General features: G+C 37.6%; 1 protein-coding gene across 12 annotated transcripts in view; it reads left to right on the plus strand.

Annotated features, from left to right (window-relative positions):
• YAP1 (Yes1 associated transcriptional regulator) overlaps positions 1-23,879 on the plus strand; it is a 124,959-nt gene that overhangs the window by 33,423 nt on the left and 67,657 nt on the right. For all 12 annotated transcript variants that reach the window (XM_055272894.1, XM_055272898.1, XM_055272896.1 and 9 more), the window contains exon 3: positions 22,854-22,969. In XM_055272894.1, coding sequence (XP_055128869.1) covers positions 22,854-22,969 — 116 coding nt within the window. The remainder of the gene's footprint in view (positions 1-22,853; positions 22,970-23,879) is intronic.

The following is a 23,879-nucleotide window of genomic DNA, read 5'->3' on the forward strand; positions in this document are numbered from 1 at the left end:
CCAGGTCTGTGTCACTCCAAAGCAGGAGCAGTTTCTGTGACCCTATGGCTGCCTCTCTGCAACCGTTAAAAGGTTTCCTTTTTTGTTTTTTTGTTTTTGTCCTTCAACAAGTTTTGGCATAGGTTAAGAGAAATATAGACTTATATTGTGTTTTCTGTAGTGTCTTATATGGCATACTACTCATTTGGTGATCAGTAAATACTTGTTGAATTAAACTGGGTCACTTGCTATATTCCTTAAAAGAAGTGGCATCAATAAGGAAGAATTAAGTACTGATGCAAAAGCTCACCAGGTGATTCTGATGTATCCATCCACTTACCAAATAGTTGTTGAATGAACTGGAAAATTTTCAGATTCAAGATATGATTGGTATATACTTTTTCATATCATCAAATACATCCATCAAGCCATGAGATGGGTGGACCCTCATTGTACAGATGTGGAAATGTTCACCAACATTGGCCAGCACACCCCCCATCTCTGCCCCAACCCTCAAGTTTCCTTGATTATTTTATGTATGTGTGATAATGTGTGATACTACTACCACATAAACTGTAAAGGGCTATATATATGTTCCCCTTTATTACCTGACTATTGCTAACAGCAGATCACATAGTGTAGGCATGAAAGGAAGGCTACATAGCCATCTTGTCTTATCTGAAAACCAGTGTTTTAATCGAACACATTACTTGTTAGTACTTACATATTGAGTTAGAAGTTGATAAAAGATTTCATTTATGCTTGTGTTGCTCAGTTTTTGTATGATAACTGTGAAAACAGTAGCAAATTCAAATTGACATAACCTCCTTAATGGAACTGTCCTGCTTGGAATTTCCCACTTCTGGGAATGATAAGCAATAGGAATGATTTCTTTCATAGTACCTGATTAAGATAAAGTGGCCTTCATCATAAAGACGTGTAAAGAAAACTAAGCAAATGTAGAGGCTGACAGGTATTTGTAGAGGGCATTCCAGCATTGGCAGTCCAGCCTGAGAAGAGACAGGATGACCTCCAGGGTGCTTTCTGGCTCCAGAGCTGTGATCAAGAGTCCATAAGCATAGCTGATTGAGCACTGAAAGTAGTGATACCAGAGAAACCCATGTTTAATGAAAAGTGAAAATTATTGGCATTGTAGAAACGATCATTTATACCTATATACATAGAGAAATCCCAGTAATATTTTCTCAACTATGTGCAGAATTAGTTCAGGTTATATAGTTCTTGTCATGATCTTAGGGCCAAATTATTCCCATAGGAGTAAAGTACATATTCAATTGTATTATTTAACTTGGAGAAAAAAAAATAATTTTATGTAAAGAAAGTTACCTTATGCCATTTTAGAACCTCTGGTATTTAAAGTAAGTCACCTGTTGTATGAATTTGTAATGTGGCTTATTGATTTTTCTAGGATGCATATTTTTAAAGAGCAGAATAAGCTTCTGCTTTCAGGAATTCAGCCTAGTATTTCAGATGAGAGCTCATGTATTGCAACATTATTTATCTATTTTTGTAAAGGGCTGTTAATCACTTGGTGCCACCCTGTCTGAGTTGTGTGCTTGTAGATTGTTCACATGAAATCACTTGATATGGCATCTCATTTCTGCAAGAATTTTTTCTATATTTTTAGCCCACCAGCCTAGCATGAAGTTAAATTATTTAATAGAAATATTTAGAGACCAGAAGCTTACTTTTAATATTGCAAATGTTGCCTTACCCTTTTTGGAATAGGTTACTGTTTAAAAACGTGTCGATGTAGTTATGCAATATAATTCATTTATCCTACCTTTGGCCAAAAAAAAAAACACACACACACACACACTCATGCTCACACACACACACTCATTCTGTCTCTCTCTCTCCTTCTCCTTCCCTCCCTCTCAGCTATTTCTGAGCACAGAGTCTTTTGTTTAAAAGAAGGATTCGTATGTCAAATTTGTTTCTGTATTGTATTTCTGGGTTTGAAGTTTTACTGGATACTTGGTTTTTGGTAAGGCTGTCATTTAATGCCTCTTGAATTATTCTGCAGGAGTATTAGCAAGAGTTGTAAATCGGAGTTCATATGTGAAATGTGAGACTGTGACCTCTTGATCCAGAGGCCAGGACTGTTGCCAACTGAACCAAACCCTTCCTTTTCCTAAGAATAGAAGTGCTCTGCCTAATGATTGGAGTTCAGCTCAGTGTTTTTGGTGTTCTCCAGTAATTGGTTAGAATCTCACCAATTGTGTTTTGAGTGGCCAAGCAAGTATTTCTTTGTAGGGATAAAGAGAGGTACAATGTGAATAATTTCTTTAAAGAGTTCATGAAGGAATTCTGGTATATCAGAAATACCACTGATATGTATGACCTGCCTCTGCTCCTGCCCCATAGAAGTTTCTTGGAAACTTAAGTTCTATAAACTATAAATATTGAACTGAGAAGAAAATGGAAGGTAAAGACGTTATTAGGACAAAGAATTAGATTATTTGTGAGGCAGTAAATGTAAAATGTGACTGTATTTTATAACCTATTAGTTTGAACTGTTCAAAATCAGAACATAGTGAGCTTCACAAGTTTTCATCTTATGGACAGGATTAATAATACTTCATAAATTCAGTATTCCTGTTCTCACATCCAAGATGCCTTATATATATTTCTACTTTCCTTACTCCTTTGCTCACTCATTTTGCTCATTGGACTTTCCAGTGTTTGCAGTGTTTTGATTCCTGACTGTCTTGAAGTCTATCAGGACAAAAGTGGCTTTGAAGCTGCCGTCTGCCAGAGAGACTAAAAGAGAAGCCCTCTTCCTTGACCCAGATAGTAAAGGTAGATCATTTGATCAAAATTCACTTAGGTCAAGTTAGTTAAGTCAGTATGTCAAGGAATCAGTTTAGTTAGTTAAATTACATAAAAGTAATGTACTTGGACAAGTCATAGAACAACGACCTACAGATTAAGGTCCATAACCTGGCCCTGTATCACCTTTCTAGCCTCATCTCTCCCTCCCTCTTTTTTAATAAGACAAATAGAGACAGGGTGTCACTATGTTGGCTAGGTTAGTCTTGAACTGTTGGCCCCAAGCAATCCTCACACCTAGACCTCCCAAAGGGCAAGGGTTACAAGCGTGAGTCACCACACCCGGCCTCTAGCCTCATCTGCATCTGCCACCTCTTCTCCTCACTACTCTCTCCCTGCCCGTGAGACACCACCAATTGGGTGCACTGAAGAGATGCACCTCTTCTACGTGTTGTATATTCATGCATGCATTGGTAGCATTGTACATGCTCTTACTACTTCGGCTACTTACCCTGAGAAGGTCTTACACACCCCTCATTTTTACTTTATCGTTTAAGGCTCAGCTCTAACTCAAATGTGTCACAATCTTTTTCCTGTAGCTCGTACTAATAACATTTGAACCCCTCTCATCCCAACTTTTGTAGCATTACTTTACTCATTTTTATTCCTATAACATTTTCTCAACTCTAATATGTCTATTTTTTACATTTTAACCTCTGAAATTAGGGTACTTCTTATAATTCATGCGATATTAGTTTTGATTAAACAAGACTTCCATTCTGGTGGAGAATTGAGATTCTGTGCTTGCCCTGCTTCTGGAACTTGCATTCTTGGGTCCATATCTCTAATTCCTCTTCCAGCATGACAACTAATAATTTATGCTCAAATGTTGCTAAACGGAATTAAAATACTGTATCTGGCTTTTACTATATTCAGGGGAATTTCAAGGGCATGATTTGTTCTGAAATCTATCAACAATAACAATAATGACTAGCATTCAGAGAGTCCTTATTGCGTGCTAGTCACTGCTTTAATTCCTTTATCTGGAGTAACTCAGTGAGTCTTCACAGTAACTCTGTTATCTCTATTTTATTTCTGAGAAAGCTAGGGTACAGTTCAGCCAAAATCGTAGAACTAATAAGTGGCACACTTAGAATTCTAGCTCTGTTAATCTGGCACCAAAGTCCACGTAACCACTATTATATACTAAAATGTATTTGAATGTTTATTTAACCAGGTCTGCGCTTTGTGCTTTAGCTGCATTTTTTAATGTAATCCTCATTATAGCCGCATGAGGATTTATAGTGTAGTATGCCAGAACACTCCAGTAGTCATCTTTAGATGTAAATTCTAGTCTCTATTCTGATACTATGAAGAGATAAACATATTATAGTAAATTTCTACATGTACATGCTGGAGTTTGAGGGCTAATAAGATGATCTTTCTAGTCTTCTCTACTTTTGAAATTATTAAATTTAATTGCTGAAATAAATCCAGACTCTGGTGGAAATGAACTAACATTGAGCACCTTTTATGCCTTTAAGGCAGGTGCACATTATCCCTATTTATAGATGAGGAAAAGAAGTTCAAAGATTAAATAATATGACCAACTTACTGAACAAGAAGTACAGACAGAGTCCGTTTCAGCATTGAATTTCCACCCCTGAGGATGGCTTCTACACAGGCAGAGCCTCTGTGACATTATTTTTATTTTTGGGGTTTTTAGGAAATCTTTTTTCTCCACCATTTTTTTATTCCACCATTAAGTTATCTTAAAACTAGGTCATTAGCTGTCCTTTGCTTACGTATTTTAATTATTTTCAACAGCTTTTACTAAACATTTCGTAACCATGTACATATTACTTAATATTAACCACACTATTTCTCTGCCATCTATACCACGGGCTTTGAAAACTGGCATATTAGAGATACTAGAATGATAGTAATGTAAAAGGAGAAGAAAACGTCTGGTATGTAGATTTTAGAAATTATTGGAGTATATTGTGGAAGTTAAAGTTTTAGAAAGGATTTTGAAAGCATCTTTGAATTTTCTAGCTTTGTGTTAACTTTATGACTATCCTTGGTTATTTAGAATAATTAATACAGAGTAGTCTATATTAGACACTTAAGAATTTTGAATGCTTTTACTCTGTTTTAAAATTCTAGCCAGTTTCATAACATGAAATTAATAGAGCATGCTTAAAATTAGGAAACTTTGGTGTTTCTTAGTTGACTTGTAAGAGATTGCAGCTTTGATCTCTAAGCCGCAAGTAAACATCTGACTTGTCTATAAACACGTAGTTTCAAGGCTTTGGGGGAGCCTAAGAAGATCATTGGTTTGAAAGCTGAAATAAGTGTACATTTATGACACTTGTGTTTCTGCAAAAAGAGAAGCTTTGGATTAAGTTTATCTGAGAAATCTTGTGTAATAGACAAGTACTGAAAAAAACAAGAGCTATAACAAAGACTTACATGGTTTAGTGGTGGTTCACTCAGTTCAATAAATCCCGTGTACTTAACGTGTGCTACGCACTGATGGTTTTTGGATGGCGTTAATGTGCCTAGTTTAAGGATCCCATGAGAGTTCATGATACTCAGTATTGGTGTCAACTTGGGGGTAGCCATACAGCACTAGAATCATAAAGTATTTATTCAATATATTTTTAAGATAGTATTTATCTTACTGTTCCCTGGACAAGACATCAGTATCTGAAATGCCTTTCCTCACCTTCTGTCTGTTCTTGGTCATTATATCAATCTACTTTTAAGAACATATACAAATTATGCTTTTTATTGCACATGTAGAGATTTAATATAGGAGGAAATGTTTGAAAATATATAAAAGCCAAAAGAACAAATAAATGATCTCATAACCCATTGATAACATATTGGCTGTATATTTTCAGACTGTTTATAATCTTTGAATATTGCCAGACAGTTCTCTAGTACAGTTATAACTATTTGTTGTTCCACTAGCTGCATATGATAGAGCCTATTAAAATATTACTTTTTTACTGCTTTGTATGGTGTTCTGATATCTTTTACCTCTTCATGTGTTGCTATGTAGTTTTTGTTAGTTACAGTTTGAAATATGAGTTCCTTTTGCTTATTAAAGTGACATTTCTGGGCAAAACGCCATACTGGAGGATTTGGAGGAAATCTTGAAATTGTTCCTATAAAGCAACAAATTGAAGATATATTAATGCTATGTAACCTGAGCACATTTAGATAGGAGATCACCAGCCATTGGAGTCAATCTACAACTTCCTGAACAGGCATGTTTTAGAGCCAGGCTTTGAAGAAGCTGTAGGATAAGAGAAGGAAGAGACATGGTTTGTACAGGGAGATGAAATAAGATGGGTATCATATGTATACTGGATTGGAAATTGATAGGATACCTTCAAGAGAGAAAAGAAGCTGGTGAGATAAAGGGTTCAAAATGAATGTTAAGCCAGGAGATGGATGAAAGAGGAAGGCAGATTTATTGTCAAGGGAGGGGAAAGACTAACATCAATTATGTTTAAGGGAAGCTGGCCTAGCAACTTACATGGAAGTGGCTTGTGAGGCAGGGAGTATAGTTTAAGTCTTTTAAAGTATATGTGAAATGATTGACCAAACTTGTTATTGCTGAGTATAGAAAGTAAAAACAGAAATGATATGTAAATAACTTAATATTGCTTTTGTGATCATGGAAAAGTAGGAAGAATTTGTTTGGGAAAGGAATGATGAATACTTTTGTTTTCAGTTACATAAAAGATTAAATTTATTTTCCTCCTCTTTCTTGTTCTGTTACAACTTTGGACTCCAGTTGGAGACTGGATCTCCCTTATTCTGTACCTCACATCACCTGGCATGATGACTTTGCCCAAGTTGTTGCTCAGGAACATTCATTAATTAATTGCATATATGAAGAAATATAGATGACTGGAGCATGTCTTTCCACTGCTCTATTGATATTTGCTAAAAAAGAGATTTTGAGTAGTGTGCTTTTTTTTTTTTTTTTTTTTTTGAGACAGGGTCTTGCTCTGTGGCCCAGGATGGAGTGCAGTGGTGCTGTCTCGGCTCATTGCAACCTCCGTCTACTGGATTCAAGCGATTCTCCTGCCTCAGCCTCCTGATTAGCTGGGATTACAGGCATGTGCCACCACGCCTGGCTAATTTTGTATTTTTACCAGAGATGGGGTTTTACCATGTTGGCCAGGCTGGTCTTGAACTCCTGAGCTCACGTGATCCTCTCACCTCGGCCTCCCAAAGTGCTGGGATTACAGGTGTGAGCCACTGCGCCCAGCCTGCTTACTACTTTACACAGAAATTAGAAGTATCATTTTAGCATCCCTTGTCTTTTGTCTGCCAACCAAGAAGTTTCAGAATGTTCTGATCTTTGGCCAAGTAAAGTATTGCCAGTCAGTGTCTTGGGAGATTTTTTTTTTTATTTTTTTATTTTTTTATTTTTTTTGAGACGCAGTCTCGCTCTGTCACCCAGGCTGGAGTGCAGTGGCGCGATCTCGGCTCACTGCAAGCTCCGCCTCCCGGGTTCACGCCATTCTCCTGCCTCAGCCTCTCCGAGTAGCTGGGACTACAGGCGCCCGCCACCACGCCCGGCTAATTTTTTTTTGTATTTTTAGTAGAGACAGGGTTTCACCGTGGTCTCGATCTCCTGACCTCGTGATCCGCCCGCCTCGGCCTCCCAGAGTGCTGGGATTACAAGCGTGAGCCACCGCGCCCGGCCCTGGGAGATTTTAAAGTGATGACGAAGTGCTTAGTTATCTTACATAGCAAATTGTTGAGATATAAAATCTATTAGCAAATAGTTCAGTTACCAAGTTAAGCCCGCATTATATAATGTATTTGATTATCTAATGGTTTCACCCAAATCTTTTTCTCCCTTTAAATGACATCCTCGAGTGTAGGGGTTGTATCTTGTACTACTCATTTTTTAGCCCCCACATGTCTATAGAATTGTGTATGGCTTGCAGTAACTTAAAAAAATGTGTGTTGGCTTAATTTATGCTTTAAACCTTAAAACATGTTAAAAATATATTAAGTCATATTAAGAATATTAATAGAACCTTGTCAAAAAATTTTTACACATGCAAATCTTATTTCAATGAAAACATACACACAAATAGTTTTTTTTTTGTTTTGTTTTTTGGAGACAGAGTCTTGCTCTGTCACTCATACTGGAGTGCATTGGCACAATCTTGGCTCACTGCAGTCTCTGCCTCCTAGGTTCAAGTGATTCTCCTGCCTCACCTTCCTGAGTAGCTAGGATTACAGGTGTGCACCACCATGCCGAACTAATTATTGTATTTTTAGTAGAGATGGGGTTTCACCATGTTGGCCAGGCTGGTCTCGAATGCCTGACCCCGTGGTTTGTCCACCTCAGCCTCCCAAAGTGCTGGGATTACAGGCGTCAGCCACCGTGCCCAGCTGAACATGGTCTTTATTCTTAAGACTAGAATAGTACTTCTCAATAAGGGATGATTTTGTCCCTTTTCTTCCTGGGTACATTTGGCTATGTCTGGAGACATATTTGGTTGCTAGAATCATGTTAAGCCCTTTTTCAGCCAGTGGGGTTTAGTTGAAATGTACTTGGGTTCTCTCATTTAAGTGGTACAGAAATCACACCTCTGTAATTTAGCCCATGGTTTCCCCTTGCCTCTCTTTCAAGAATGCTTCTCCAGTCTCTCCAGCTGGCTAATTTTATAGATTATTCAGCACTGCCTTCAGAGGCTGTCACCTTTATGTGTCCTCCTCTGTATCGCTAGGTTGTACCAAGAACCTTTCCATAAACACCCTAAACCTTTTTCTATCCTCTATCATTTTATATTCATTTATAGATCATTTTATATTCATTTCTAACCTCTGTCATTTTATATTCAAGTTGTATCTTTATGGATCTTTCCCACTAGAAGATAAGCTCCTCCAGGTCAGGGATTATGTGTTACTCATTTTGATGTCAGCAGTACTTGGCACTTAGTAAGTGTTTAGTAAGTGCTTTAGACAAACTGTAGCTCAGATAATATTGTTTGGCTTAGGTTTAGTGTGGTTTTTTGGTGGTATGGAGAGGGTTGGGATTGTGGAGAGAGAAGCTGATTGACAGGAGACTTGAATTCTAGTTCTGCCTCTGCCACCCATTAGTGCCATCACCTCAGGCCTGGTTGAGTGACCATTATGAGTTTTAATTATGTACGGAGTGAGGGAGGATTGGGCTACAAGGGTAAGAGGAGCACTCATCCCATAAGCTGTGTGTCACAGCTCACTTAACTGAGGCCAGACAACCTTATTGAACACAGCTGTGTGTCCAGGAATAAACAGAAGAGGCTTCAGTGTAACTGCCAGATATTTTCCCCATAACTTAAGACAGCAAATTAGAAACAGTAGTTAATAGGAAATGCCAAACACCTGGGAGTCCAAATGAAGAGGTCCTTTCACTTATCTGTGAAGGAACTTTTGGTGTATACCGTCTTCATTGATGTCCTGGATGAGTGAACTATTGTATTCAATCTGGTTCACATATAGTCTTCAGTAACCATTTCTCACCTGGCTAATGAAAAGCTGTCTGTAAGATGCTGATGAAACAGCTTTGTAGTGAGTTGTTTCTCAACCTCTGAGTCATTGACCTGAAAGTAATCGTAGATGCTGCTTCTACCAGTGACCCCGAAGTTAGCAGTTGTTGGGGAGGTGACAGGTAAGGCAGTGGCCATGCAACTTTCACTCTGGCCTCTGTAGATTAGCCTCTTTGATTTAAGAGGTAAGTCTGGGTTTTGTCTAGGGAAAGCCAGGCTACTCTGTGAGTCTGAAAATACGAGTTTTAGTCTTATTGTGGGCCCTTAATTAAATGTCCATTTCTTTGTGTATAAAATGAAACAGTTGGTCAGGTGGTCTCCAAGTTTCCTTCTAACATTGTATTCTTCTGTGTAAGTTTGCCCTTCGATTTCGCAATTCTATTATTTTTATTTGCTTAATCACCAAATGAAGCCATTCAAAAGGTTAAACTGTTGTTTCAAAAGATTCAGATTATGCCTGGAACATAACTGAGTAATCTGAATATATTTTAGTGTTTGCTTCAATTAGTAGAAGTAACTTGTGCTGTCTTTGGGAAATTAAAGGGAAACTTAGCCTTTCTTGGAAATATATGTATTCTGGGTTTTTCCTCAAAAATACAGGAGAGGAGCATTGGATCTGTTAGCTGCTGTGTGAAGGCTGAGAGAGCTCAGGGAAACCTTCCCAAGAGCGGAATTTGAGCTGTCCTCAAAGACTGGACAGGAGAGGAGTGGGGATGGGAAAGGAATTGAAGGCGGAGATACTATGTGAACAAGGGCATGGAGACATGACATAGTGATCTATGGCTGAAGTTTCCTTTCAGGTGTGAAGTGTTTTTTATATTTTGAGAACTTTCAAATTTTCCTTTTCTCTTAGATTTTAATCACATCTGCACGTGGACTTCATCTTTATAGACTGAGGTGTTCCAATTCCAGTTAGGCCTAGTCTTTGTTCCATCCCTGAAGCCATTTTCATAGTTCATCTTTTGTGTAGCAGTTACATGTCAGTCTTGAGCAACAGTGACCAAAATTTTCCACAGTATCACAGATATGAGTGATTCACAGATGGTTAAAGTCACTGCCCACTCTACAACTGCTCCTCCCCGCCACAGTTGTAGTGGACAAAACATTTTACGAAAACTCTTACATGTATAGAACTTTGTCTTCTTTTTATAAAAGATAGCAGACAAATCATCTTTCTTTTATAATTCTTAGTTATGTCAGTCTTCTCACCTTAAAATGCAAGAGTGTTTTCTGATACAGCATTAAAGTATCAGTTATTTTCTATGTGTTTATTATATGTGAATTAGAAATTCAGTGAAGTGAGTTCTGTGGATAACCAAATTGAGTTCCTGCTTCTGGAACCTTTCTCAGTAATTATTAATCTTTTTAGTAATTGGAAGTATTTTGAAAAGAATTTCAGTGAAACTCCTAATATATTTGCTGTACTCAATTATCTTTCTTCCAATTTAGTAAACAGCCTTTTTACTAACCTTTTAGACTCCGAGAGCTTGAGTTTGTTCTTAGTGAGCTGCTAGGCATTTGACATCTGACATCTTAATGGGAGACTAGAAGAATATTCCTCTCCATACAGAGGAACTCTTAAAAAAAAGAAAAAAATCCGTAAGACCTAGAAACCTGTGAAGCCACCCTCTGTGTAATCCTCATGTAACACTAAAGATCCAGCCTGCTAGCATGGGTCTCATAGATTGAGGCAGTCTCTAAGTGATCATGTTAACTTAATATTTACAGTATAACCTTTTTATTAATTTCTTTTTAATGACCATGACTGTGACTATTAGTAACATTTTCTACCAATATCCATAAAAATCCCCCTCAAAAAGGTGATAATATATTTCATAGTATAATGGAATTTCATAGTCATTTAACTTGAGAGGTTCAAAGAAGAAAGCTGTATTTTCACTGACAGGATCACATTTCAGTTACAACTTAACAGAAAGCAAGTTGAATCCTAGTTTTCATCCTGAACAAATGTTCTGATTCTGGTGAACTAGGGAATTTAAAATATCTTTATATGATTATACCACACTGTGTTCTCTTGCTTTCTCTCTGTAAACATGTTAAATTCAGAGGAGACAGAAGGGAGAATGTAATCTGTATTTATAATTTGGTATTGAAAGACTACTGACTCTTCTAAGTAAGCCAGTCCTGTAAGCTTGATTTGTATGTGTCTAGCATTTATTTTCTTTTAAAAAAATTACACATGCATGTGTGTGTATATATGTGTGTGTGTATATATGTGTGTGTCTATATATGTATGTGTGTATATACATACATACAGAGAAAAACACAGCATGTTATAATCATACAAAGAGATATTAATGGATGGAAGAATGATGGGTGACTATTGCAGGAATTTTTGGCCATGATTGAAAGAATCCCACCACTGTTTTGCCACATACAAAATCCACAGATCTGGTAAACCACCTTAATATCTGTCATAGTCTTACATGTAAAATTTATTCATTAATTTATTATTATCACCAGTAACCTTTCTTTAAGCAAGGGTTCCCTTACTTACTTTAAATTAATTTGTTACTTATTGGTAATTTAACACCCGATGTGTTACTAACAGTTGAAAACTTGAATGTTGCCATAAATACGCAATGGATATGGTTTCAGGTTTGTAGCTAAGTATGATTCCCTCACAGCAGACATGTGAGCCAAAAGACTGAACAGTGTTGACATCAGATATTATTTTATTTACTTTAAAACTGGTTATATGGATAACATACTTTGTTTTGCACAACACAATAGGCAATCAATAGGTGAAGTATTTGGTCCTGTTTAATGGTGGCCTATTATATATCACAGCTGCTAAAGCAGAGGTTCAGAAAAGTCAAATTACTTCACTGAGATTGGGTAACCTAACTCCCAACTTAAATAAATCTAGTTCCTTTCTACCACTGTCCTGCCCTCTTTTCTGATTGTAGAAGGCCCTGGAAGGCATTACCAAAGTTTCAAAGTTACCTAAATAACATGTCCTAAAAATGACATCTAATGAATAATGAAACATCAAAGTAAAATAGATTTTTTGTATCATTTAATGAGTAGTTAAGACTAAGTAAGACTGTACTTAGTATCTATTTGTATAGAAACCATCTCATTATTTGACATACATTATGTATAGAATATGTAACAGTTAAATTGTTTTATGTTTTGAGGTCCCTCCCCAAGTTATTTTGCTAATTTACAATATGAATCTTTTTAGATGATTGAAGACATTCTGTAGTGTAGTGTTACCAAACTTGTTAAAAGTAAGTGGTAAAGAACACAGAAGTTTCCTTGACTGTTTGTATTATTTTCATCAAAATGGCTGGAGGAGGAGTGGGTGGTGTCAGCAGTTTATGTTACAAGTTCCATATACACTTTATTTTGATGAAGACCATTTGCCCACTTTGCTAAGAAGTGTTTAGTGTGGGCTGGGCACGGTGGCTCACTCTTGTAATCCCAGCACTTTGGGAGGCCGAGGCGGGCGGATCACAAGGTCAGGAGATCGAGACCATGGTGAAACCCCGTCTCTACTAAAAATACAAAAAATTAGCCAGGCGTGGTGGCGGGCGCCTGTAGTCCCAGCTACTCGGAGAGGCTGAGGCAGGAGAATGGCGTAAACCCGGGAGGCGGAGCTTGCAGTGAGCCGAGATCGTGCCACTGCACTCCAGCCTGGGCGACAGAGCAAGACTCTGTCTCAAAAAAAAAAAAAAAAAAAAAAAAGAAGTGTTTAGTGTGGATTTTCCTGACTGTCTTCCTGGTGATTTACCCTTTGGGAAATGTTTCCCTAGACTTGTGTTGTATTAATATTTTGGGTGGCTGAAGCCCTGTTATGTTGTTAACAGTTGAAAATTTGAATGTAACCATAAATATACAGTAAATGTGGTTCCAGATTTGTAACTAGATTCCCTCACTGTAGTCGTATGAGCCAGCCGACTGAACAGATCCTTATTGGAAGCCACTGGTGTCTGATGTGGCCACAGAATGCTGATTATAACTTTGTTTGACTGCCTAAACCTGTCTTCCTTCCTAGTCCTTGGTTGAGGGCATTACTCCTAAGACATGTCATGACAAATGAGGTCAGAGTTGGTACCCATCACATTTGTTTCATCTTCAGTTTTCTTTTTTTTATTCTGTGCCTAGACTGACAGTTATAAATGAAAAGATAATACTGCCAATGTCTGTAACCTGTATAAGAAAGTTCACTTCTTTTTGACATCTGACATGTAGTAGTTCCATTTAAAATAGTATTTGCTCAGGAATGTCAGTTTAAGCAAAACAGTAGAATATGAGAAAACCACCAACCATCTTTTGAAGAGGTTGAATTGCTATTTTGGCTCTTTTGGGTAAATAAATGTCTTATTGTATGTAAAGATCTGAGATTATGAAAAAACATGTAAAATTGCTAGGTCAATTATTTTCCTGAAATAACTATTGTTATTCGTAAAAATACCCACGTGCTAATAAGTCTCCCCTGCTAATTTTGATGCAGGTTGTTTGGGAACCACATTTTGAAAAACATTTACAGCAGACTTTCTGTAACTAAAATTTCTCAGGGCTGTTTTAAAATATTTTTTTATTTTTAGTTCTGCCATTTCTCTTTTTTTCCCTTTTCCCCATAAGATAATTATTACGAAAAGAGCTAGGTGGACCTTATCATTGGAATTCTAGTCTTTGTTTTCAATTCATGCTCTAATGACATCTGTCAATTTTCTGTATCATGAAATCAGGACAAATACAATTTTTGAACTTTTGGGAGGAATATTCTCAGTCACTGTGGCATTAGGAAAAGATGTTCAATTTTGCTGAACATAACTTCAGGTAAACGCCATTTGGAATCAAGATGGAGAGAACTGTGTTTGCTTCAGGAAGCCTCCATTTGAGCTTCGGCATTATTCTCACGGCTGGGCCATCCTTACCCCTTCCTTAGGGAATAATCATTTCTCAGGGGAGATGTATTATATATAAACATGTCAGCATGTCACTTTTTTTATTTGTCAACATGGTTAAGTTGTGTTTAAATTGGTTTCATGCTTACGGGCAAATGTTAATTTTATCAAACCTAAAGCTATAGGGTCAGATTATAGTGTGGTGTACAGTTTGTAGACTTATAATAAATGGTCATGTTTGCTTTTATGTATTTCTGCTCATACTTGTTAATAATTTTAACTCATTAACAGCCTTCAGTGATAGCTTAATTATTTAAAATTCAATTTAAGATTCTGGTTTCCTGTAGTGCAGAAACCGTATTATCATAGAGGCAAAATGTTTAAGTCTTCTCATGCATATCAAGGAAATACAGTATATGCATAATCACTGAATTTTTGAGGTTCCAGAAATAGTCCACCGTGGACATATACAAATATAAAAAGCATATAGTTGTGGTTTAGGAACTGTGGCTCATGGAAGGATTAGATTGAACAATGTGTCATTGTTCCTAGAGTCAATTAAGCGTGGAGGTTTAGCTAGCTTGGGAACAGCCTCTAGCATGTGACTCTATAACACTTGCACAACAAACATGGGCTTGATAAGTGAGCAGTAAATCCGGGCTGACTGCCCACTCCCAGTACTGCCATCATAGTATTTTGAGGCCCTGACAACAATATTAATAGCTTAAAACATTCTTCACACCATTTTGTATTATTCCTGGTTTTCCAGTTTTAATCTTATTGTTTACTAAAAGTCAATTTTTCTTAATAAAAAAAGATTCTTTAGTTGGTCACTTGATTTCTCATTAGATATTAGGCTTTGTGAGGTCTTACATATATTTAAGTTCAAGTTTTCTCACTTTTCTTCAGGGAAGTGGGTGACTTGGTTGTCCAAATGTCTCTTTTGGGCACATAAAGCACATTTTTGTCATGTTATCTTTGTTCACTTTTATCAAAAAAAATTCAGTGTCTGAGCAGGTCACTATCATCAAAAGTGCATGTTTGGGTTTTTTTCTCTTTTCCCCTTACAACACAATGAAGACAGTCTTAAAGGTGTGTTAGGGGCTTAAACACTTGACAGCTGCATTTTTTTTAAAGTTTCTAATTATGGTATTAGGAGTGTCCATAAAAGCTTCTATTTATAACGTTCGTAGATTGTATTAAATTCCTAACGCCTAATTTGTGCCATCTGACATCACGAAATCTTAGCACACTTGGAAGGAACCAGTTTGTTAGGTAGCTGTGCACAGGTACAAACAACTGAAGATTACACTCCTGGGATTTTGTGAAAAATCGGTTTTACAAGTTTTTTAGTTTAGAAGAAACATATTTTCAAAAACAGATTATGAAAAGAGGACAAAAGATACAATATAGTTAGGTTTAAGTTTAAAAACAGCTTCATTCTACTGATACTAGTTCTAGATTTTAACCAAGATGGAATCATTTTACAAATCGAGAGTTTCAGAGGATGCGTAACTCCTCAGATTAGTGGTTTTGCTTTATCATGGACACAAAATATTTACCCTTCAGGCATATGTCATTCTTAAAACAATGTAGGTGATCAAATCTCAAAGTAGTATCTAAGGCAGTGCTTCTTAAACTTTAACGAACATACAGAGGATCTCATTAAGCTATAGATTGTTCATCAGTGGGTTGGGTGGAGCCTGAGGTTCTGCAGTTTTAACTAGCTCTTGGGTGTGCTCAGTGCTGCTGGCCCATGGCCCACACTCTTGAGTAGCAGGGGTATGAAAGAATTGATAGTATCCATTCTTTGAAGTTTCCAAACCTTATCACAGTATCAGTATCAATGTTAATCTCTTTCTTAGTATATTGTTTTTAGTTATTTACTAACCTACATGAGCGCTAACCTCCTACTAGTGCTTTCACAAATTAGCATTATAAAATTATAATCCTAAACTTTGAAGATAGGTATAAGAAAGTCATCAGTGTTTTCATTACTATGAAACCCATTTTGATTATGTTGTTCAGTGTTCCTTAAATAAGGGTTATAGATTCAGCATTTGAAAATAAAACACTCAACCAAGAATTTGAAGTGTCTTAGAATTTACTAGGATGAGCTTTGGCTAATACTTAAGAAATATTGTTTATTCTTTGCTTTGGTTTATATTGACAGAGCTGACTATCTTATGGCTTAAGTAAAAATTGATTGTATGGAAAGGTTTTTAGCAATTAATATTTTGCAGCATTTGGTTATAGGGGTGAGATTTTTATTTTATTTCCAAATTATTATGTTGTTCCTCTTCCCCTAGGAGCCAGTATGTCTACACTTGCTGAGTTCCTTTTCTAGTTCATTCTCTGTCTCTCTCTGTGTTTTTTTTTGTTTGTTTTGTTTTTGTTTTTGCTGGCGAGGTGTTTATTGACAGGTTGCAGTGCCGCACAGGTCCTCAAAGCCCAGCCAGCCAGCAGGTACCCAGGGCGCAGTGCTCGGCCTGCAGCAGGATGGTCCCCGTTCACATGCCCAGGCTTCTAGTTCATTCTTTCTCTAAGCTGATAGCTCTCTGCAGGTTGAAGTAATGGTCCAGAAACATTTTTATCATTTCTGTTCCTTGCCTTCAAACCTGTGGCGTCTACCTACTGCATCTCTTCATTACTTACCGGTGAAAACCAAACTCCTATTAAAGCTCTTAAACTAGACCTGTCATCTTCACTTAACTGAACTCTTATCTAATTTTTAACAAAACATATTCTTGGCCCATTCACCATGAAGTTTTTCCTATTTTAAATATTGGGGTAGCAACAGAATGAAATATTTGAGGGCTTTTTGTGTACCAGGAGTCACAGTCCTGGTTGCTTTTATATATGTTACTGAATTTAATTACCTAAACCCTGAAAAGTAAATAAATAAATCAGTCCCACTTTATTGAAGGTAGAGCAGATTGATAAAAATTGCCCACACAATCCAGATTGTCATTGGCAGAGCTGGGATTGTAATATACGTCTGCCTGACTTTTCTTTTCCACAGAGGCGGCTTCCAAAAGGAGGAGGCTTCTGGGTCTTTAAAGGTTGGATAGAAATTAGGTGCTTTGTGGGCCAGTTGGGGAAAAGATTACCCCTGGAGGAAGAGTAGCCTCAAGAAATGTAGCAGACATTTCAAAAGAATCAAAAATCTATATTAAGTTTGTATAGCTGACAAAACCTGATTTACATAAAGGATTTTTTTTTTTTTTTTTTTTTTTTTTTTTTTGAGACAGAGTTTTGTTCTTGTTGCCCAGGCTGGAGTGCAATGGCGTGATCTTGGCTCATCGCAACCTCTACCTCCTGGTTTTAAGCGATTCTCCTGCCTCAGCCTCCCGAGTAGCTGGGATTACAGGCGTGTGCCACCACGCCCAGCTAATTCTGTGTTTTTAGTAAAGACAGGGTTCCTCCATGTTGGTCAGGCTGGTCTTGAACTCCCAACTTCAGGTGGTCCGCCCGCCTTGGCATCCCAAAGAGCTGGGATTACAGGCGTGAGCCACTGCGCCTGGCCCAGCATATTTTTTTAAGCTTCAAACCACCAACTTCCAGGCATAGAAATAGTAAGCATAATACTGCCATAACCAGTTTATCTCTTTACCAGTACTATCAGTTAACAAATCATGAACATTGTGTATTATGTATATTACGCGTAGCTTTCTGTTCTGACAGCAGAGTTTATGTGCTAGTTCTGGATTCGTCTTAATAGATGATTTGAAAAAGAAAGCATTTAAAAGGATTCTCTGTAAAAATTCTACTCGGCTAGTAGCAAACTATCATTTTAGAAAAACCGTTTTCTACTTTGAGACCAGTAAGATGGAGTGACAAGAACTCCTGAGCCAGAAGCTATAAGACGTGTTTATATTCCTGGTAATACCACATAACTGGCATTGCAGTTGCCAGTAATACGAGAATTTGCTTAACTTTCACCAGCCAATGAAGTTATTTGCTTGCTTTCTTACCTCCTATTACAGTGGAAGCAATGCTTGTATCCTATTCCTTCCTGCTCTCTGAAGGATGACTGTGCCCCATCAATAATCCCTTCGCACATCTTCAGCTACTCTGTGTTCACATTTAAACACTTGTACCCCTTCCTCTTGAAAAAACAAAAACTCATAACCGTCTAGTTAGCTTTTTATTTCCTGTGCACAACTAAATTTGTCTGCTTCTTTACTTCCTACTCACTGTACTCTCACTGTTCCACTAAAATGGCTCTTGACCAGTGTCATCAATAATTTCTTTTTTTTTTTTTTTTTTTTGAGACGGGGTCTGGCTCTGTCACCCAGGCTGGAGTGCAGTGGCACCATCTCGGCTCACTGCAAGTTCCGCCTCCTGGGTTCTCGCTATTCTCCTGCCTCAGCCTCCCGAGTAGCTGGGACTACAGGCGCCTGCCACCCCACCTGGCTAATTTTTTTGTATTTTTAGTAGAGACGGGGTTTCACAGTGTTAGCCAGGATGGTCTTGATCTCCTGACCTCGTGATCTGCCCGCCTCAGCCTCCCAAAGTACTGGGATTACAGGCATGAGCCACCGCGCCCGGCCGTGTCACCAATTATTTCTATATTACCAATCCTAGTAGGTCTACAATCCTTATTTGTAATTTCATTTTTTGAAAAGGTAGGTGTTGCTAAAGTCAGTAAGGCTACAAAGATGTTTAGAGAAAGTTTGTTGTTATGGCAAAAGAAAAGAGCTTTTTTTCTTTTTAGTAATTCATTTGATAAATATTTGTTGAGCAGTCTTCCAGTTATTGACTCTATAGTAGTAGATAAAATGGACAAAGTCCCTGTTTTCCTAGAGTTTTTGTCATTGGGGAAAACAGGCAAACGAAATAAGTAAAATATTATCAAGCAAAAATAAAGCCAAGCAGAGGGAGTTAGGAGTTTGGGTATGGTGAATTTTAGATGATATGGCCAGCGAAGGCCTTACCGAGAACATGACATTTGAGCGAAGACAATGAGGTAAGAGAAGGTACCATTGCAGGTATCTGGGGCTGGGGACGAGTGAGCCTAGCAAGCAGTTTGTTTGGTCTTAGCAAAAACAGTTCTTTCGTGATATGCAGTGTTTTTATAGAGTTCTTGTGATTAAAAAGAAGGATTTTTTGTGTGTGTACAGTTGACCCTTGAACAACATTGCTATGACCTGTATGGGTCTACTTATGTGGATTTTTTTCAATAAATATATTGGAACATTTTTTGGAGATTGGTGACAATTTGGAAAAATTCAGATAAACTTCATAACCTGGAAATATCAAAAAAATTAAGAAAAATTTAGATGTCTCATGAATGCATAAAATATATGTAGACAGTAGTCTCTTTTATCATTTCCTACCATAAAATATATATAAATTCATTATGAAAGTTAAAATTTATCAAAACTTTTACACACCCCTGAGAAGCAGAGAAAAGTCTTGACATTAGAAGAAAAAGTTGAATTGCTTGATAGGTAGCTGTGATTGTCACCATTTCAGACAAACAATTCATCTTGTAAACAAAGGATATAAACTTAATAGTATTGGTATTGACAGATACAATACAGTACTGTGAATGCATTTTCTCTTCATGGTGTTCTGTTCTGTTTTGTTCTGTTCTGTTCTGTTCTGTTCTGTTCTGTTCTGTTCTGAACTGTTCTGAACTGTTCTGTTCTAACAGCATCTCACTGTGTTGCCCAGGCTGGAGTGCAGTGGCGCGATCTCAGCCCACTGTGTAACCTCCACCTCCTAGGCTCAAGCAGTCCTCCCACCTCAGCCTCCCAAGTATCTGGGACCACAGGTGTGCACCATATGCCTGGCTAATTTTTTTATATTTTGTGTAGAAATGGGTTTTGCTGTGTTGTCCAGGCTGATCTCGAACTCCCAAGCTCAATTCACCTGCTTCAGCCTCCCAATGTGCTGGAATTACAGGTGTGAGCCACCATGCCTGGCCTTTTGTGGTTTTCTTAATAACATTTTGTTTTCTCTAATTTACTTTATTGTAAGAATATAGTACATAAATACAACATAATGGACTGTCAACAGTAGGCTGTCAGTAATTAAGGTTTTGGGAATCAGTAGTTACATGTGGATTTTTGACTGCATGGGAGGATTGGTGCCCCTAACTCTTGCATTTTCATGGGCCAACTGTATACTGTTGCAAATTGATAAAACATCGTTTCTTTTTCGTAGTTTAATCTTACAGAATAAATGAAAACAAAATATTCTAAAGTTAATTTTATTCCACATTTTCCTTGGTGTCTAAATGGGTGCATGTATTTTTTTTTTTTTTTGTCCGAGACAAAGTCTCCCTCTGTCATCTAGGCTGGAGTGCAGTGGCATGATCTCGATTCACTGCAACCTCTGCCTCCTGTGTTCAAGCAATTCTCCTGCTTCAGCCTCCTGAAAAGCTGGGATTACAGGCACGCACCACCATGCCTGGGTAATTTTTGTATTTTTAGTGGAGACGGGGTTTCACCATATTGGCCAGGCTGGTCTCGAACTCCTGGCTTCGTGTTTCACCCGCTCAGCCTCCCAAAGTGCTGGGATTACAGGCGTGAGCCACTGCATCCGGCCAGGTGCATGTATTTATAGTTGGAAATTTAGGCAATAGCATCTTTATTCCTTAAAGAGACATAGATCTTTTTTTCTCCCAGGCCAGGCACAGTGGCTTACACCTGTAATCCCAGCACTTTGGGAGGCCGAGGTGGGCGGATCACTTTAGGTCAGGAGTTCAAGACCAGCCTGGCCAACATAGTAAAACTCCATCTCTACTAAAAATACAAAAAAGTTAGCCAGTGTGGTGGCACACACCTATAGTCACAGCTACTTGGAAGGCTGAGGCATGAGAATTGCTTGAACGCAGGAGATGGAGGTTGTAGTGAGCCGAGATCACACCACTGCATTCCAGCCTGGGTGATGGAGTGAGGCTATCTTTAAAAAAAAAAAAAAAAAAAAATTCTTCTCCCATCTCTAATAAATAATATTTAAGTCCCATTCTAGCTAGAGCCTGTGATTCCTTCTTAGTGTATTAGTGATAAGATATAATTATTGATGAGATAGCAGTCTGGATCCATTTCAGGATAGTTAATGGCACAAAGTGTCATTTCTTTGCCATTTACATGGTTATCAATAGGATGATTAAAGAAGAGAGAACTCAGATTTGAAACTTAAAACAGCCACAAAAAAAACAGTGATTTGGCCATCCAGAAATAAACACTGTTAAAACATTTTTATGTTAATTCTTTCTATATACTTTTTTTTTTTTTTTTTTGAGACGGAGTCTAGCTCTGTTGTCTGGGCTGTAGTGCAGTGGCCCGATCTCAGCTCACTGCAAGCTCCGTCTCTCAGGTTCATGCCATTCTCCTGCCTCAGCTTCCCGAGTAGCTGGGACTACAGGCACCCGCCACCACGCCCAGCTAATTTTTTTGTATTTTTAGTAGAGACAGAGTTTCACCGTGTTAGCCAGGATGGTCTCGATCTCCTGACCTTGTGATCTTCCCGCCTCGGCCTCCCAAAGTCTTTCTATATACTTTCACTACACACACACACACGCACACGCGCGCGCACACACACACACACACACACACTAAACAATTAGCCTTGTCCAATACATACTGTTTTATAACCTATTTTTTAAAACTGTATTATTAATATTTTTCATATTATATGTTCTTCTAAAACATTTTCAGCAGCTGCATACAGTCCATCATATATATCCATGTTTATTTAACCAATTCCCTATCATTAAATGTTAACTGGCTTTCAAATGCTTGCTATAATAAATGATAAGAGATGGTTATATATAAGGTTTTTATTACTTCTGGCTATTAATGCAGAATACTTTTTAAGGTAGTTTTATTTGTATAATATATCTAGTTTTTCTTTCACTGAAACAGTGAAACTTTGCTACAAGAAAACTTAGTACTTCTTGAAAGTTTATATATCAGATAATGTGCTGGATGCCTTGCAGTCTTACGTTTCATGGTCTTTAGCTGTTTTAATTCCCAACTTTATAGATTAAGAAATCTATATGTATACATGTATTTCTCAGTAAGTTAACAATTACGTAGAAAATATTCAGCAAATATCAAAGGGCTTTGTGTAAGAACATGTTGTTCAGGAGCCACAGGGGAAAATGAAAACTTACAGAGGAAGTTTAAAGTTCTGCTTTGGCTTTGGAGTATATAAGAAGACGACTTTTGGGGTTTTGTGGTGTTTTATCTTAAAAAGGCGTTTTAGGCCTAAAAATTATGTTATTTGGCATTCTTATCTCTAGGAGAAAATAAGTGTATGATTTTCTTATGAATCTTGGGTTTTAGTGATATGGTTACTCTTTTAGTTTACAAACTACATTGTATCTTTGCATTAGAAGGGGTAATAATTATCTTACTAGTTGAAGATGATTTCTTTTCACTTAAAATTCGAGGCATAACTTTTTCAGATGTTGCACTTGTAAGATCTAAGAGGTGAAAGTTGAGTGATTTAAGGGTGAAAAATGTCTGTTTCAAAGGGAGGCTGGTGGGAGCAGTGAGATGCCGTGACTTAATGCTTTTACAGAGCTCGCTTGGCACCCTTTGATTATGAGCCCACAAGATAAGAATTGTTTTTGGAACCTGGTATTTGTTTCCTAATGCAGTGGTTTGTTTTGTCTTAGTCACATCGATCAGACAACAACATGGCAGGACCCCAGGAAGGCCATGCTGTCCCAGATGAACGTTACAGCCCCCACCAGTCCACCAGTGCAGCAGAATATGATGAACTCGGCTTCAGGTGAGTGAGACACTGTAATTACAGCACATGGAGTAATGCTTATGCATTGGTAAAAGTTGATGTGGAAAATAGTCATTACTCGTTTACAGAAACTGGGACATGGGTGATGTTTATTGTCTCTCCAGTTTCATACAGAAGACATAGTCTATTTTAAAATAACATAATCTATATTAATGCCTTGTATAGTCGTTAACGCAGAAGGGGGCCGATAACTGAAAGCCAGTGGTTCTTTAAGATTTGACTCTGAAGCGAGTATCTCAGATTTTTAGTTCTGTTAATTTTGACATAGTTGGTTTTATTCTGCTGCTTTCTCGTGTCTCAGGTATTTGAGTTGAAGTTACCCTCTTCCCTTTGTGGTTTGGATGGAAAGCCAAGCGATAGTGTTCTTATTTTTTAATTTTTCTTTTTTGCTATGGTGTTCTTAACCCAGCTTTTAATGTGGTTACTCATTCTACTCTGAGAATATCTGGAAGGCAGTAACTTTTGTAAACCCAAAAGAATATTTCTTATTCCCAGGGCTAGCGTGGATTATTAAACACATCTTCATCTTTTTTACAGAAGATGAACCTGAGTATAAATCTTTTTTCTACCTCTTATTTGGCAATTTACTTGAATCTGCAGTTTTTCTCATCTACATAACGGGGAGTAACAGTGCTCCTTGTGATAGAAGGGAGGATATGAAAGGAAATAATACAATTCATATGAAGCCTCTAGTAATTACAGAGTAGGTACTAAGTGAAAGTTTAGCTCCTTCATCTTCCTTATCAGATACTGTCTGGCCTCTTTCGCCTTTGTTAGGTGGGTTCAAGGCCCCAGTTAGCCCATTATGTACCTTTGTACATATTAGGAAAAGGTGCCCTTCCTCTGGGAAGATGTAACACTATGCCTGGCATCAGAGATTGGAGCATTT

This window comes from Symphalangus syndactylus, chromosome 3 (genome assembly GCF_028878055.3).
Source record: "Symphalangus syndactylus isolate Jambi chromosome 3, NHGRI_mSymSyn1-v2.1_pri, whole genome shotgun sequence".
Taxonomy (NCBI): Eukaryota; Metazoa; Chordata; class Mammalia; order Primates; family Hylobatidae; genus Symphalangus; species Symphalangus syndactylus.